Source organism: Centruroides sculpturatus, unplaced genomic scaffold, assembly GCF_000671375.1.
Source record: "Centruroides sculpturatus isolate CEXI.00-Female unplaced genomic scaffold, Cexi_2.0 scaffold7, whole genome shotgun sequence".
In the NCBI taxonomy this organism is placed as follows: domain Eukaryota; kingdom Metazoa; phylum Arthropoda; class Arachnida; order Scorpiones; family Buthidae; genus Centruroides; species Centruroides sculpturatus.
In genome coordinates, this window is record NW_019384510.1 from 680,789 (window position 1) to 698,631 (window position 17,843).

At 31.2% G+C, this 17,843-nt stretch overlaps 1 protein-coding gene across 1 annotated transcript in view; it reads left to right on the forward strand.

Moving 5' to 3' along the window:
• Positions 1 to 7,466: 7,466 nt before the first annotated feature.
• The window catches only part of LOC111622394 (AMMECR1-like protein), a 78,459-nt gene continuing 68,082 nt past the window's right edge, over positions 7,467 to 17,843 (forward strand). The window contains exon 1 of the mRNA XM_023364766.1: positions 7,467 to 7,804. Coding sequence (XP_023220534.1) covers positions 7,527 to 7,804 — 278 coding nt within the window. The 5' untranslated portion in view covers positions 7,467 to 7,526. The remainder of the gene's footprint in view (positions 7,805 to 17,843) is intronic.

The following is a 17,843-nucleotide window of genomic DNA, read 5'->3' on the forward strand; positions in this document are numbered from 1 at the left end:
CTTGGGACTCTAGCAATTTTTGATATTAATGTAATTAAACATAAAAAATACTTAAAACTGAAAAAACGAAAGAAATGCGTTAATTCTGAAGAAAAAGCTTCAGATTTTATTTTCCTTTGTCTTGTCTTTCTGTGAAATCTGACGCTGATGAGTCATTGTTTAAACAGCTGGATGACCTTGATCACAGCTGGAGTTGGATTTCCCGGGACGTTCTCATAGAAGTCTCGGGAGGCGATGGGTTTATAGTAGGGTGAATACTAGCTGGCCGTATATTTTTAAAAAATTAAAATTTTTATTGCGATTTCCGACCCCCCGACTTAATTAAACTTATATATAATAAAATCTATTAATTAAAAAAATTTAAAAACTATCGGAGGTCGTTTTTGACATCAGAAACTAGCTTTAAATAACTTTACCGAAGGAAAATTTGTACACTACAACTTTAGAACGATGAATGAAATTTGATATCAAACTCCCATTAAAAAACAATAAAAAAGCAATTAAGCGTGAAACGTGTGTCATTAAAGGTAAATTGAAATCGCGATAATTTTTTTCGCGCGGGAAAAAATTTTTGAAAAAATTTGAAGACTTAAAAAACATTCCAAAAATCCAAAAAAACCAAAAATTGTAGTGGGTCCAAACGCCTGAGTTTTATGTAACGCTATGTAACTTGCCCGAGATATCGCGGGCTTAAGGTTTAAGGTGTTTAAGGAAAAATTTTTTTGTTAGCGAACCCTTTGTTAAATATTTCGAATATCACCACTGTATTTAGGACAATTAGGGAAGTTTGATGGATATGCATCCGACGTTAATGCCCAGCGATCTCGTGGAATTTCTACTTTCTCTCCATTTATAACATGGGAGAAGGTTTTTTAAATAAATCTACTCGCAAAATGTACGTCACAAACGTAACATTTATTTGTTAGCATCTTGCCGTCTGGTGAAATGCATCGCATCCACTCCTCAATCTTATCGCTAGGAACACGAAATAAAATGTTTCTTTTCGTTCGATGACTTATATCCTGGCACAAAGCACGTTGGCATTTTTATGTAGCTAAAAAAAAACAATTATTATAGGTCAAAATCACTGACTTCAGTATATACCTAGCAAGAGCAACGCTCCCCTGCTGACAGTGGCGCCAACTAGCAGCAAATATTGTCTCTAGCTAAGTTTGAACTATTATTCGAAAAACCAGTTAATCTACCGATTCTGCTCGTGGCTACTCTAGAATAGATCTTGAAAGATTTATCGAAAACATCCGAAAGTATTCGTGTATCTACGACAAGAAGTATTCCGATTATAATAATGCCTAAATCACGCCTTACGGACGGCCAAAGGAAAATCCTTCAATTAAGAGGAGTAGATAATGAAAAAAGCTAAGCTTAATAAGTGCTGTATATTATCTTAATAATGCGATAATAAAAGTAAATATATGAAAGTAAAGATATTATTTTTACTACATTTGTAATTATAGTACAGAAGAAAACTTGTAGAATATAATCATTGTCTTTATAACTTCGATAGTACCGTCGCCGTAAAAACATCGCTAGCGGTACCTCCATCGCAATTCAGATGCAAACGCAAATAGGCCACGTGATTAAAAGTTTTTACGGCGAAGGTTTTTATGCTAGTGGAGTCTTGGCCTAAGAGGGCCTCTTTTTGCAAACCCATTATGGGTTCGGCCAGGCCCACAATGGGGCTGCCGGGTGGTGAGGGACGGGGCTCGACATATCCGAACTGACCACCCCCGAAAAATTCCTGGGAGATTTTTCGACGCGGTTGGATTCGAGCCCGAGTCCCCAGAGTGGTGGGCTGCATCCGGCTGCTCTCTCATTTCCTTGTCATTACATTAAAGATTTCCTTTTTTGTACTCTTAATTGTGTTGAAGGTAGAAAATCCTAATTCACATAAATAAGATGTTGAAAATTGTAGTAAAATGTTCAAAGCTTTTTTAGATATCGCCACATATTCTTCTTTTATAGAAATCCAAAAGTCTTCATGAGACAATTCCTTATGTTTAATCATCAATCCACGATCAGTGGATATAGCTGCCAATTCTTCTTCTTCTGTTAATGTTAAACCAAAATCACTTGAAGCTTCCATGAATAAGTTTCTAATCCAATCATATTGTTCAGTGTTAAGTAATGGAAAATAAGAATTCAATTTTTTTTATAAACTTATCAAATGTTCAACTATTATTGGAAGTGTTTCATTTGTACAAGTGTTATTTACTAATGAAAAAATTTCCAAACTTACCTTCAATCAGTAGCGCTCCGTGACATTTGATGATAAGGAAGCTGTGTTTCTATAAGAAGCAGACATCCAGGGGCAATCAGTTAATTGCGCGTCAGTGATAGTCTAGGGTCCATTCGTATCATTTGTTCGATAAGCCAGTAAAAACCATAGACTTCTCTAAATGTATTTTTAATATCACAATTACATTCCGAGTCGCTAGCCAAGATTTAAGGACTATAATTAAAAATAAAATAATAAAAACTTACTGTACTTGGTGAAATAAAATGTGTGGTAGATGTACTGTACTGTACATACCTGGTACAAAATATTCTTCAATTGTATGAATATACTTTTAAAAAAAATTATAATTAAATATAGTTTTGTGAAGAAACGTACATAAAAANGTACAAAATATTCTTCAATTGTATTAATATACTTTTAAAGAAAATCATAATTAAATATAGCTTTGTAAAGAAACGTACTGTACATAAAAATAACATAAAATATTATTTTCTTTTTAAATATTAAAACAATCCACTTAGTCAAATAGCTCCCTACGAGTGGCTAATGCAGTATTTTTCAACCTTTTTCATTCAGTGGCACCCCTAATTGAAAAATAAAAAATCGTGACACCCTTGACCAGCGGCGGATCTAGAATCTGAATAAGGGAGAGGGACTAATGGGTCAGATAAATTTTTTGATATAACAAATATTATTACGCGCGACGCAAAAGTGTTTCTACGTGTTCAAAATCAAAATTTAAGTCCATTGAATTTTGTCGAAATACCTACATGTAAAATAATAGTCTCGCTATTGTTTTTTAAATACAGTTTTATCATCAAATATATCATCATTTTATATTATCATTTTATTGATAAACAATTTTTGTTAAGTTTTTTTTATACTATTTTGATGCATATATAAAATAAATATTTCATTATTTTTTTCTTATCTTTTTCATATCAATTTAAAAAATTTAAATTAAAAAAATGATAACAATTGTTTATTTGTCATCATTGCTTTTGAATACTATGAAAATACTGTAATATGCACCTACTTTGTGATTGAAACCACACGCTTTTCAAAGTACAATGCAACGCTTTTTAAAGTATATACAAGTCACAAGTGTCCACGTCGTTCTTCTCTGGTGGTTGGCCCGGTACTGGGACTGGAAACGTGAAGGCCAAGCAATGTGGTTTGGGAGAACTCGTGACAAGTCGCGCGTACACGTAGCGTAGAACATTACATTAACATGTGATTAGTCATAGTTTCTTTGCTTACTAGATATCTCGTAGCAAAATAGAACTGACAATGAGTTATCTTGAACTACACTTAAGTAAATTTCCAAGAAAATGCCTTAATGCTCTAAACTTTGCGACACTCCAATCGTGGCGCCGTGGCACCCTAAGGTGCCGCGGCACCCGGTTGAAAAACACTGGTATATTCGTATATAAATTCGTATATGGATATTTCCAATGGAAGCGCCGTGTTGTCAAATACGGGACAGCTTCCACGACGAAAATATTTGATTGGTGAAAACAGACAGATTATAGGCATATGCGCATGCGCTTTACAGAGCATCAACCTATCGGTGTAAGCTACACATACAACGCTTCCAATGATTCTATCCAGCACCGGTTCTGGGCTGCTAGCCGCCTGCCAGCTAGATATCTGGCCGCCCTCTCCCATTATGTGAACCGGGAGTAGATTTATAACTTAACCAGTGGCGTGCCCTCTTTGGAAGCGGTGAAAGTGCCGCTTTCCTTGTATTTTCTAAAATATAAATACATATTGTGCAATTATTTTCATATTTTAATGTACTTTAAATTAATTAAAATTAATATTTTATTATAACTACATTATATATCTTATTACAAATTTCTATACTACGTGAGAAAAAAAAACGATAAGATTTCTATTGTTTAAATAAATCACGAGTAGATTTATAACTTACCAGTAAACTCCAATCGGTTGGGTTATGTTTTTACGATAGTTCTGTAAACTTGATAGAAGTTTAAAAAAATCCATTAAAATATTTGACATATTTTTTCTGCTTTTATTCCGTACTTTCATCTTATATTACTTACGGATTTCAATGTTAAACTACTCATATTATGATCTCTTATGTACAGTACTGTACCATCTATAAGGGGATGTAGAAAAAAACGTATACAGTTCTTGTACAATGTTAAAAAATTAACTGTTACTTTGGCAGCATCATTTACAACTAAATCTAATCAATGAATCGCACGAGGTACAAAAAAAGCTCTAGAATTTATTTTCCTTAAATTTACGATTTATGTATCCGTTTGTGATAAAAATTTTGTTTTTTTTACACTTCTTTCCCAAGACTACAAATATTCAAGTACAAAGTAACCGGTTTCAACTTATTTCTACTTAAGAAGTAGTTAAATAATTAAGAGATTAGGGAAGTAGGGACATAAATAAAACCCTGCTGAAAGAGCGGGAATATTACTTAAAAGCTTAATCTTTTAAGTAATATTCCCGAATCAATCTTTAGCCGAGTACAGTGGGGACTGATTTCTTCGTAATATTAGATGTAATAAAAACAGAAATTTTTTAGTTCAATGAGAGAGACTGAAAAGTAAATTTTTTAAATTTCCGTGGACACCTGGTCCTAAAACGAATTAGTTAGAAAACAAATGACTATTAAGTTTAACAAATTTAGATTTTTACAGCTAAGGCGAGAAACGTTTAAAATCTACAACAACCCTGTCGCGTCCTTTGAGGTATACTAGTGATGCGACAAGAGGCATTTGACATTAACCGGTATCGGCACCCTCGGGATTTGGCATGCATGCACGCACTGCACATCTACCAAGATCGTCTTTGATTCCATCCATTAGCTACTGGTAAGGCGCTATTTGACTAAGTGGATTGTTTTAATATTTAAAAAGAAAATAATATTTTATGTCATTTTTATGTACGTTTCTTTACAAAGCTTTATTTAATTATAATTTTCTTGAAAAGTATATTCATACAATTGAAGAATATTTTGTACCAGGTATGTACCGGTACATCCACCACATTTTATTTCACCAAGTAAGTTTGTATTATTTTATTTTTAATTGTAGCCCTTAAATCTTGGCTAGCGATTCGGAATGTAATTGTGATATTAAAAATACATTTAGAAAAGTCTAAGGTTTTTACTGGCTTATCGAACAAACGAATACGAATGGACCCTAGATCAGGGGTGGCCAACACGAGGCCCACGGGCCGCATGTGGCCCGCCGGGAGTCATGTTTCGGCCCGCGGAGCTAGGTCAAATGAACGTAAATGTTAACGTAATGGTTAACTAATCACCAAAAGAACATTACGTCATGAGTTATTCGTATCATTTTTTTTTAAATTGTAGCTAAGAGAAATTTGAAATATCTCTCATTTTTGGAAAAATTCATAGATTTTTAGCTATTTGAAATATCCCGCTATTTGACACTCAAGGTTACTTAGTTTTTTGTCCGACGCTAGGTGTTGATAAAATTTAATATGAGACTTCAACTTCAGCTATATATGTTCTGTGGTCTTCGGCGTTTTCGGGAAGCTCGGAATGCTATCGGGCTCATACCCATAACTACTTTCAGTCCAGCTTGACAAAGTTTCGTGTTATTCTGTAGTTTCGTTTTATTGTGTAGTTTTCGTTATCGCCAATGCATCTGAGGAGATTTTGCAATCGACGTTAAAATACATATTTAACATATTTATAATTACAGTTCAAACTACTTTAACCAAGTAGCCTGTCTACCATATCGATTCTATAAGTAAGTAAACCCTGAAACGTTGGAGAAATTCCATCAAGTTGGTTTGGAAGAGTTCTATGAAACGTATTTAAACAAGGATAAATATCCTGCGTTTTACAAACATGCTCTGTCGATGGTTTCGCTATTTGGAAACACTTATGCGTGTGAACAGCTTTTTAGTCGCATGAAGTACATCAAATCACAAGTGAGATCATAAATTACTGATGTTCATTTGGAAAACTGTTTGCGTGTAGCGACATCAGTGGAGATCAATTTTGATGCATTTAGTTCTGTAAAACAGTCAGATGTCTCACTTTTAAATATTTTTAAATTGTCTAATAAATATGTTTGATTCTCGGTTATGTTTTATTTTCTCCAAAAAAATAAATATACCTATTTTTTGTGTTTTTTTTACATTAAACCAGGCAAGTGTTTGACCACGATTTCACCTACTGGGAAGCGACGATGTGATTAAAGCTGTAGCATGCTTGCTTGTTTACTTTAATTAAAAAAAAAAAAAATTAGGTGCACGGCCCGGCAGAAAATATTATTTCTGAAATTTGACTCGCTTCCTGAAAAGGTTGGCCACCCCTGCCCTAGATCATCACTGACGCGCAATTAACTGATTGCCCCTGGAAGTCGGCTTCTTACAGAAACACGTTTTCCCTATTATCAAATGTCACCGAACGCTACTGATAATTAAATCGATTATAGCGTATACTTAACTATCAAAACCATCTTCTGTTGTTGAGAAACGTTTCATTAAACAAACACAAACGCTTTCAATCTAATACAATAGGCCATCTTAAAGTGTAACCGAATTCGAACCCATCTTTTCAAAATGGAACATTTTAACGAAGGAACTCTCATATTTAAATTTAAATCAAATAAATTAACATTTGAATACAAAGATAAACTATTTTAAACAAACACGATATATATCTTATGTTTTAAATTATTTATTATATGAATAATGTTTTAGCTTCGGTCAAATATAACCACTAAAAATAATCATATCTCCTTATAATGAAAGCGAAATACTGTGTCATATCCATTTAATTTTTAATTGTTATTCTTCAATTAGCGAAGTTATTAAAAATACTGTAATAAAATACAATACAAAAAGCATGGAAATATCTTGAATGAAAATTATATAATTTTTTCAAATTAGAAAAAAAATATTTCTTATTTTAAACAAACTATAAATAGATATAAATAAATATAAGCTATATTAGTGTTAATTATAATAAAATATTATTTCATTATTTATTCATCTTTGACGTATGCAGTTTACAGTATTACTGTTTCAATAAAATATCTATCAGTATTTGTTATAAATATTATTAAAAAATAAACTAATTATTGTACAGTTTTTCCATAAATTTATGTGTAAAATATATTTCATTTGTCACAAGTTTTAATTTTTGAAGTAAAGATATTTCAGAGGGCGTTTTCTAATTGGCGTATGCTACCGGAGTTTCATCCGCAGTAGTATTTAAAGGGAATTTTTTGAATGACGTCATTCAGAGAAGATGTTTTCGTCCACCAGGGGTTGCACTCGGCGGTCGGTCGAGTGGGGCTCGGGAGTCATGGCTGCTGGTTGTTGCGGGGCGAAGAAGCAGAAACTTAATAATCATGGTAGTCAGTGTTGTAACGGGTCCATCGTGCATCCACGTACCTACCAGCCAACTTTATACAAAAACGGTATGGTCGCGTGTGTGGAAATGTGTATATTTTGCTTTGATGTCCTTTACTGTCATCTGAATCAGTTTGAGTCCCCCAAAACACCAAGCTTTCCAAACGACAGCTAGTAAGTCGCTTTTTTATATGTATTAATTGTTAAAAACTAACTTGGAGTATGTTCGACGGATTTAGGTCAATCAATTAGGTTTAAGTGAATTGAGGTCAGAATTAGTTGTTTCTTTCAGAGAAATACAATGAAGTAACAACCTCTCTGTAACAAAGAGATAGTCTCAACCTCAGACTATTATCAGCTGGTATCCCCACCTATTGAACAAAAAGGATATTCTTTTTATTAAAATGTTCTAAGAATTCAAATCCTTTTATTACGATGCTATTTATAAACCATTCTTTTTTTGTTTAAATTATGACCTTAAAAAGAATCGGCCTTTAAAATCAGCTGGATAGATTTTCAGTCCTTTGTTCAAGGATTGATTTTTTTCCCCTAAACGAACTTTGTTGATCGCTTACTATATAATTTTTGCTAACACAAATTTTTATCTATTTTTTCCAAAAATTTTTTTTCGTTAAATGTGAGGTATATAATAACATAGTAATAAATATTAATTTAAAAAAAATTTCAGTACAAAGAATATTTACAAACATATGTTAAATATTACAGCTATTTTGGTTACTAAGCCAATAAAAAATATTGTTAGTAGAGTTTTTGAGATGTAACGAATCCTACAAGATATATTTTAAAAATACTTTAATTTGCTATATGTCTTTTTGAAGAGATTAAACCAAGTAATTATTTCACTGATAGTTTCTTAAATAAATTTTACACATTAAATTATGGATTAAATTTCATAAAATTATGTGTGTATTTTCTTTAATTAATACAACATATTTATATTAATTGTGATTAATTTTTTTTAAAATACAGGAATAGAAAATAGACTTTAATTAATACAAATCAGTAATATATGAACTAAAACTTACTTTTTTAGTATATTAATCTATTTATTTCCAGCTAATTTGTCTTTCATAGTTAATCTAACAAGGAAGTAAATACAAATTAATTTTGAATTTTATAGTTGATTTTATAAAAATTCTTTATAAAATTTGGCCAAGAGTTAACTTTAAGTTGGCAGAGTTTTGTACTTTAAAATTTTGGATTGATGATTCAAATCTGTTATCTGATAATTTATTTTTTCCATCTTAAGTTCTTGATAATGTAAGTAAATTCATAACTAAGTTTCTAAATAATTATAAAGTTATATTTTTTTGAAAGTGCTTTATCTATAATTTATTTTGGTATATATCAAATATTTGTATTTACAGTATATATATTTTCATTTTAGTATATCATTAAATAGATATTTACTGATATATTTAAATGTTATAAAAATGTTATAGAGTGTTAAATAATAGATCTGTGCTATTTATGTTTATAATGCCACAGACTAAAGATAGCTAACTTTGTAAGTAGTATTTTCACAAAGTAATGCTATGAAAAGCAGTTAAACAATCAAATACTAGTTAATTTGAACATTTTATTTTATTATTTTCTGATTTACAAGTATCTTGCAAAAATAATTGTTTAGTTATCAGGAAATATTACCATCAACCAATTAATTTTCTTGACCAGACTGTTAAAGGATGAGTGATGAGTTATTTCTATTACAAAACTGGAAGACAAAGAACAAAAAAATGCTATAATAGGAGTCATTTCTGTTGAATGAAAAGTAATTGAGAGAGAAACTTATTTTTCTGTTGTTAAGTTAATAGTTTATCAATGAACTGAGCATTTTATATGAAGGTATTCTAATATAATTTCGGTAGTAGTGATATGATAGTGTTATAATAATTCTGAGATGATATTTTACTATTTTAACATTGACAATATCAGCAAAATGCAACCTTACATTTAATATGTTAAAAATTAATTCAAATAGCATATGTAATGCATATTGGAGCAATCAAGTTTTGTTCTTTATAAATGCATATATAAATTTAAATTTATAGATGCATTCAAATCTAATGTGGTAATTATTATTTTGGCTTGAAATAAAATAAAATTATTAAAGCATATTTTTTTATCATTTTAAAATAATACATATTTAAGATATTAATATGTTATCTGTAATATGTGGGTAGACAAAAAATATTTTAAATCTAAATGCATATTTATACAATGCATAGGTGTGTGTTTGTACTGCTTTTAACAACAAAAAATAAAATATAGTTCTTTTATACTATTTCAAAATCAAAACTATTTGAATAGTGGTATTAACTAATTGAATTATTAAAAATATTTTCCTTAGATACTTCACAAATGCTAATAAAACTGCTATCTTTAATTTGGATTTTAATTTCCGGTCATTGGAATCAAAACAATCAGTGAGTGCAGTTTTACACACTGAGTTTCTTCATTCCAGTTTGAAGCTACAACAGAAATATACTTTAAAAATTTACATTTCAATAAACATTAGTTGAGAAGATTGATAATTACATTACTTAATGAACTTTGAGAGCATAATATACAGTATGATTATAATTAAATCACCTCTACTTAATACTGTCTGGATGTAGCAGTCTAAACTCAACCAAATTTTGTATGCTAACATTTCTGGACATTTGGAAGAGATTTCCTTGGGGAAAAATTTACTTCCAAAACTCACCACTGTGGGACTTATGGTGTTACTAGAAATTCAAAAAACCTTGCTATAGTTTCTTAACTACTCAGCAGTGACCAACGAATATATCCGTCAAGGGCGATCATGTAGCAGTGATGAAGGACAGATACACCAACATTCTTTTGCAGATATCGCCAAAAACTACTGCAAAAAAAAATTCACATAAAAAGGAATTATGTAACAATAAAAAAAAGACTTTTTTTACTAGACATAACTGTTTTCAAAATCTTTTACCGAAATGGTAATGAAAAATAATGCGTGGAAAAATACTTTAAAAAATTTCCCACGTTTATTCTCCACTACATAGGGATAGCACCATACCTGACTAACTTACTGCTGAAAGGTTAAGATGTCAAACTCTTGAAGCATCCTTACAGCATTGGCATTATTTTCATTAAAGAACTTGGCAAAAAAAAAGGTGCATTCAAGCACAGTCATGAGCATTGCTGCTGATCTGTGATAATATGAATTGTATTTCACATGCCATATGTAGTTTGTACTCTGGAATTGATCATAGAATGTGTGTATTAGACATATGCTGTGTATATAGCATATTCTATGTACGGTAGAGCATCGATTATCTTACCCCGATTAACCGTCACATTGGTTAACCGACCATTCTACAGCATTGCCACAATGAAATTTCAAAACATACTGAAGCTCCTTCAAAAAATGTACTATTTCTATGGTTGGTTACTTTTAATATTAATATACCATCATACTCAATTTTTGTACTTATTTCAAATTCATATTCATGAATACTTTGTTAAATATGAATACTTTAAAATTAAATATTTCATAAAAAGATTTTATGAAAAAGTTTCTATGGTTTTTTTTTAAATACAGCATTAAAAGTTGATTTTTTAAAAATATTATAGTGATGGGAAAAAAAATTATAAGTTAAATATGTGGACAGATTCAGATTAAAAAAAGTTATTTGTTTTACCAAGGTTACTAAAATTGAAGTTCATAATTAAATTATAATAGTTTTTTTCTTTTTACTCTTTCCGCCCTGTGAGCACTAAGAGGGCCTCTTAAAGCAGGCCCATTATGGGTTTGGCCAGGCCCACAATGGGGCGATTGGGTGGTGAGGGACAGGGCTTGACAAATCCAAATGGACCATCACCCAAAAAATTCCTGGGGATTCTTTGACCCAGTCCGGATTCGATCCCAGGTTTCCCAGAGTGGTAGGCTGCCACCTTGATTGCTCAGCCATCTGGCCGTCTAAATTATAGTGGTAGAAAATAATATAAAAGTATTTATATTATTTGTACTGTACAATTTCAAAACTATTTTATGTAATAATTCGACTCTGACTTAACGGCTATTTTGATATTATTGATAACAAAAGTTTAAAATCATTGATTTCCTTATCTGTCCAATATTTTTGTTTGACAGAGTTGAATTGTTTTGACTGTGTGGCATGAAAAATTTTGTCAAGATCCTTGTGAGAATGTGACACGAGTGAAAGAGGACCACTGAGTTATAACATTTGCATGTTGTTGGTGTCCAAGGTCCTAGAATATAACCTTGGTTGATGTCGACCAACATACACCATGTGTATGTTGTGATTGAATAAATCAAATTAGCAAGCAGTGACAGTAGTGAGACTTTATTAAACTAATTTTTTGCATTTTTTCGTGAAGGCATGAAATATTATTTTGTACCATAAATGGTACTGAAATATTATAATGTACTTAAAATGTACAAAAAATCTAAGTGTACTTTCAATGTACTCGAAAGGGCAAAATGTACCTGAAAAGTACAAATGTACTAGGAATGACAATGCTGCTGTTCTAGTCGGCAAATTTCGAATGTCCGCTAGTGATGTGACACTACAATATTTGGCTATGTCTTGGCTACTTTAATATTATTTTTGTTAAATTTTTGCGTGTTTTAGCTGGCAACATTGGCTCGACCATTGAAGAGAGGCCAGTATTTAAACGAGACTTAATTTTCTAATTATGAGTGGTTGTTTGTTTTGTGAGCAATAAAATAATTTTAAAATAATTTTTAATGATACAATAGCGACAATTATTATTTAAAAAAAAAATTTGTTAGGTTTAACATCGATGAAAATTCAACGCAAAGTTGGTTAATAGCAATATACTAATTATATGGGATATACTAATATACTATACTGATAATGTACTTTTTTCATTTTTTTCGGTTATCTGATTTTTTCAGTTATCCAACCAACCTGAGTCCCCAATTGAGTCAGATAATTGATGCTCTACTGTACATATATAGATATGGTTATGTACTGTACATACAATAGCATAACGAAGATATTTTTTTCTACTTCTTGCACTTTTCATTGTGATGTGTTTTGGAACTAAATTTTTCCCTGTGGAAATATCTTCTACAAGTCTGGAAATATCAGTGTACAAACTTTTGTAAAGTTTGGACTGATACATATTCCTTGATAGCATTGAATAGAGGTACTTTAACAATTTTACTTGGTGTAAATAAGAATTTTGTGTATTTGGAAGAGCCAGTACTACTTTTTAGTAGAACTGGCTCTTCCAAATACACAAAATTCTTATTTACACCAAGTAAAATTGTTAAAGTACCTCTATTCAATGCTATCAAGGAATATGTATCAGTCCAAACTTTACAAAAGTTTGTACACTGATATTTCCAGACTTGTAGAAGATATTTCCACAGGGAAAAATTTAGTTCCAAAACACATCACAATGAAAAGTGCAAGAAGTAGAAAAAAATATCTTCGTTATGCTATTGTATGTACAGTACATAACCATATCTATATATGTACAGTAGAGCATCAATTATCTGACTCAATTGGGGACTCAGGTTGGTTGGATAACTGAAAAAATCAGATAACCGAAAAAAATGAAAAAAGTACATTATCAGTATAGTATATTAGTATATCCCATATAATTAGTATATTGCTATTAACCAACTTTGCGTTGAATTTTCATCGATGTTAAACCTAACAAATTTTTTTTTTAAATAATAATTGTCGCTATTGTATCATTAAAAATTATTTTAAAATTATTTTATTGCTCACAAAACAAACAACCACTCATAATTAGAAAATTAAGTCTCGTTTAAATACTGGCCTCTCTTCAATGGTCGAGCCAATGTTGCCAGCTAAAACACGCAAAAATTTAACAAAAATAATATTAAAGTAGCCAAGACATAGCCAAATATTGTAGTGTCACATCACTAGCGGACATTCGAAATTTGCCGACTAGAACAGCAGCATTGTCATTCCTAGTACATTTGTACTTTTCAGGTACATTTTGCCCTTTCGAGTACATTGAAAGTACACTTAGATTTTTTGTACATTTTAAGTACATTATAATATTTCAGTACCATTTATGGTACAAAATAATATTTCATGCCTTCACGAAAAAATGCAAAAAATTAGTTTAATAAAGTCTCACTACTGTCACTGCTTGCTAATTTGATTTATTCAATCACAACATACACATGGTGTATGTTGGTCGACATCAACCAAGGTTATATTCTAGGACCTTGGACACCAACAACATGCAAATGTTATAACTCAGTGGTCCTCTTTCACTCGTGTCACATTCTCACAAGGATCTTGACAAAATTTTTCATGCCANTCTCCGTTGCGTGTCGCTTCGCGTTGAATTTTCGTCGATGTTAAGCCTAACAAAAACTATTGTATCGTTAAAAAGTATTTTTTTATTTTGTACAGACAAAATGAATATATTGAAAAATATAAAAACAATAAAAAATTATACTTCAGATGTTAATTTAGTATCAAAAACGTAAAATATTTGAGTAGCCCAAGACATAGCCAAAGATTGAAGCGCCACAGCACTGGCGAAAATTTAAATTTGTCGACTGGAATTCTTTCGGATGATTGACTTTCGGAAAATCGACACTCTACTGTATTTGATAGGCTTAACATGGAGGAAAATTCAACGCGAAGTAGGTTAACAGCAATATACTAATTACATGAGATATAATACACTAATAATGGATTTTTTCACACTTTTCGGTTATCCGACTTTTCAGTTATCCAACCAACCCCAGTCCCCAATTGAGTCGGATAATCGATGCTCTACTGTACTTAAAAAAATAAAAAATAAAAAGCACATTGAGATTTAGTAAGCTTATCTGGGTTTCCACAGGTCCTGAAATCTGGGAAAAACTCTTGAAATAAAGTCAAATGATCTGCCAAATTATCAGGCTCACTAACCCAATTACTTTTATAAACTGCCTGATAATTTGTAATTTACAAAGTTTACAGATAATCTGATTTTAAACTAATTGGGTTAGTGGAGTTTGTGTCTGTCTGTCTGTATGTATATATAAAGTTCTTGAATGTAAAAAATTTACTTAAGAATCTGAAAAAAACCAGGAATGTTCATATCTGGGAAAAGTCCTAGAACATTTATAAAGAAGCACTGTTCTTTAACATGCAAGGTGTATGCAAAAATTTAGGGAACATTCCTAAATTATTTTCAAACCTCAGCAAGGAACAATGTTATTAGATGTAGAGTGATTATCATTATATCTCATGTATGATGTCTGATACTACCAGGATACAGAATATTTATAGGATGCAAAATTTTCCTGAAAATTATTGCACACTAGCACACACAATAAAACAGTAATACAGGTAACCCCCGTATAACACGGCACTTTTATAGCACGGATTCACTCTGACACGGTTCGAGAAATGGGTAAAACCCTCGTACAACATGAAATGTAATAAATTTTTACATACTTAGGTACTAATAGTTCACAAAAATTATTATTTTCGTGAACTATTTGTACTTCAGTGCAGTGGTGATATTCGAAATATTTAACAAAGGGTTCGCTAACAGAAAATTTTTCCTTAACAATTTTTTTTTTTCGCTCAAATGGTGCATTAGCAACATTAGCGCAAAAAACTGACCTTAAGATACTTATATAAATAAAAAAGTTGCGTTCGCAAAATTAAGTCAGTTAAAATTTAACATTGTTTATGCCAGAACTATATTTTTTTNCTGTCCAATATTTTTGTTTGACAGAGTTGAATTGTTTTGACTGCGTGGCATGAAAAATTTTGTCAAGATCCTTGTGAGAATGTGACACGAGTGAAAGAGGACCACTGAGTTATAACATTTGCATGTTGTTGGTGTCCAAGGTCCTAGAATATAACCTTGGTTGATGTCGACCAACATACACCATGTGTATGTTGTGATTGAATAAATCAAATTAGCAAGCAGTGACAGTAGTGAGACTTTATTAAACTAATTTTTTGCATTTTTTCGTGAAGGCATGAAATATTATTTTGTACCATAAATGGTACTGAAATATTATAATGTACTTAAAATGTACAAAAAATCTAAGTGTACTTTCAATGTACTCGAAAGGGCAAAATGTACCTGAAAAGTACAAATGTACTAGGAATGACAATGCTGCTGTTCTAGTCGGCAAATTTCGAATGTCCGCTAGTGATGTGACACTACAATATTTGGCTATGTCTTGGCTACTTTAATATTATTTTTGTTAAATTTTTGCGTGTTTTAGCTGGCAACATTGGCTCGACCATTGAAGAGAGGCCAGTATTTAAACGAGACTTAATTTTCTAATTATGAGTGGTTGTTTGTTTTGTGAGCAATAAAATAATTTTAAAATAATTTTTAATGATACAATAGCGACAATTATTATTTAAAAAAAAAATTTGTTAGGTTTAACATCGATGAAAATTCAACGCAAAGTTGGTTAATAGCAATATACTAATTATATGGGATATACTAATATACTATACTGATAATGTACTTTTTTCATTTTTTTCGGTTATCTGATTTTTTCAGTTATCCAACCAACCTGAGTCCCCAATTGAGTCAGATAATTGATGCTCTACTGTACATATATAGATATGGTTATGTACTGTACATACAATAGCATAACGAAGATATTTTTTTCTACTTCTTGCACTTTTCATTGTGATGTGTTTTGGAACTAAATTTTTCCCTGTGGAAATATCTTCTACAAGTCTGGAAATATCAGTGTACAAACTTTTGTAAAGTTTGGACTGATACATATTCCTTGATAGCATTGAATAGAGGTACTTTAACAATTTTACTTGGTGTAAATAAGAATTTTGTGTATTTGGAAGAGCCAGTTCTACTAAAAAGTAGTACTGGCTCTTCCAAATACACAAAATTCTTATTTACACCAAGTAAAATTGTTAAAGTACCTCTATTGGTACCAAGTAAAATTGCTAAAGTACCTCTAAAGTATCTTGGAAGAGCCAGTACTACTAAAAAGTAGTACTGGCTGTTCCAAGAACTTTTTGTACTTAAAGAAAATTGAATACTATTCACCAAATCTACAGTAAAAGTACATTGACTAGGTAAAATAATAAGATTAAAATAATAAAAAATAAAATGATAAAATTACATTTTTATCATTGTTTTACCTTATCCAGTAGGTTTCTCAAATGGGATTCCGGTTGTTTTTGTAATCCTGGAAATTCTCATTCCAGGAAATCCCACAAATTTCTTAAAATTTCATTTTTTTCTTATTTTGTGTTAAGGTTGAGGAAATTTTGCAAATAGAAAGTATAATTAACTCATAAACTGTCAGAACACATTTGTATTTACTCTATTAATTTTAAACCTACTTATTAGTTTTTTAAATTTTTGCTTGTTATGGCATGTCACAAATGGTCAATAATCAATATGTAGCTTATTTGTGACAGGACTCTGAAAATTCTTTATCAGAACCTGTAATATCTGGAATAATTGTGCTTATGCTGTCTTAATTTTTAACCATGCCCAGTAGCTTCAATAACTGTAATGCCAGGTTGTGCAAATTGGGCAAGGATACAAATGAGTATGATGTTTTTCTTTATAAACCTGATTATTAAAGACAAATGAACTGCTGAATTATTGGTTCATAAGCTTGATGTTTCTATTAAAGAAGCCAAGGTAGACAAATCAAGACTACTAGAGGGCAAAAGAAGTATTACAATTTCGAAAACGAACTAGAAATCTTTGAGGCTACAGGTGAAAAACACATAACATCTGTCTTCTCTTAAATGCATTAATGACAATTCCACTCACATCAATTGAATCGGAAAGAGCATTCTCGGTAGCAGGACTTTTCATTACTAAAGTAAGAATCAAATTGAGTGATTGGAGTATTGACCATCTTTGCTTTTTAAAAACTTACTATAAAAATTTACAATACAGTGGTACCTCAGGATACGAACGCCCCAGCATACGAAATTTTCAGGATACGACATGAAATTCGAACATATTTTTGCTCCACGATACGAACAAAAACTCACCATACAACGTTACATTAGTTCGCAGTGCCATTTTTTATTCACTTCTGTTCATTGGTCTCAGTTCGCATGTTTGCTTCGTCGTGGAAGGATCTCGCTCGATAAAGGAAATCTTGAGGTATTATCAGAAAGTGACTGATTTTATTGAAAAGAAACATCCCGAAAAGGTTCACACTGGCCGTATTGCT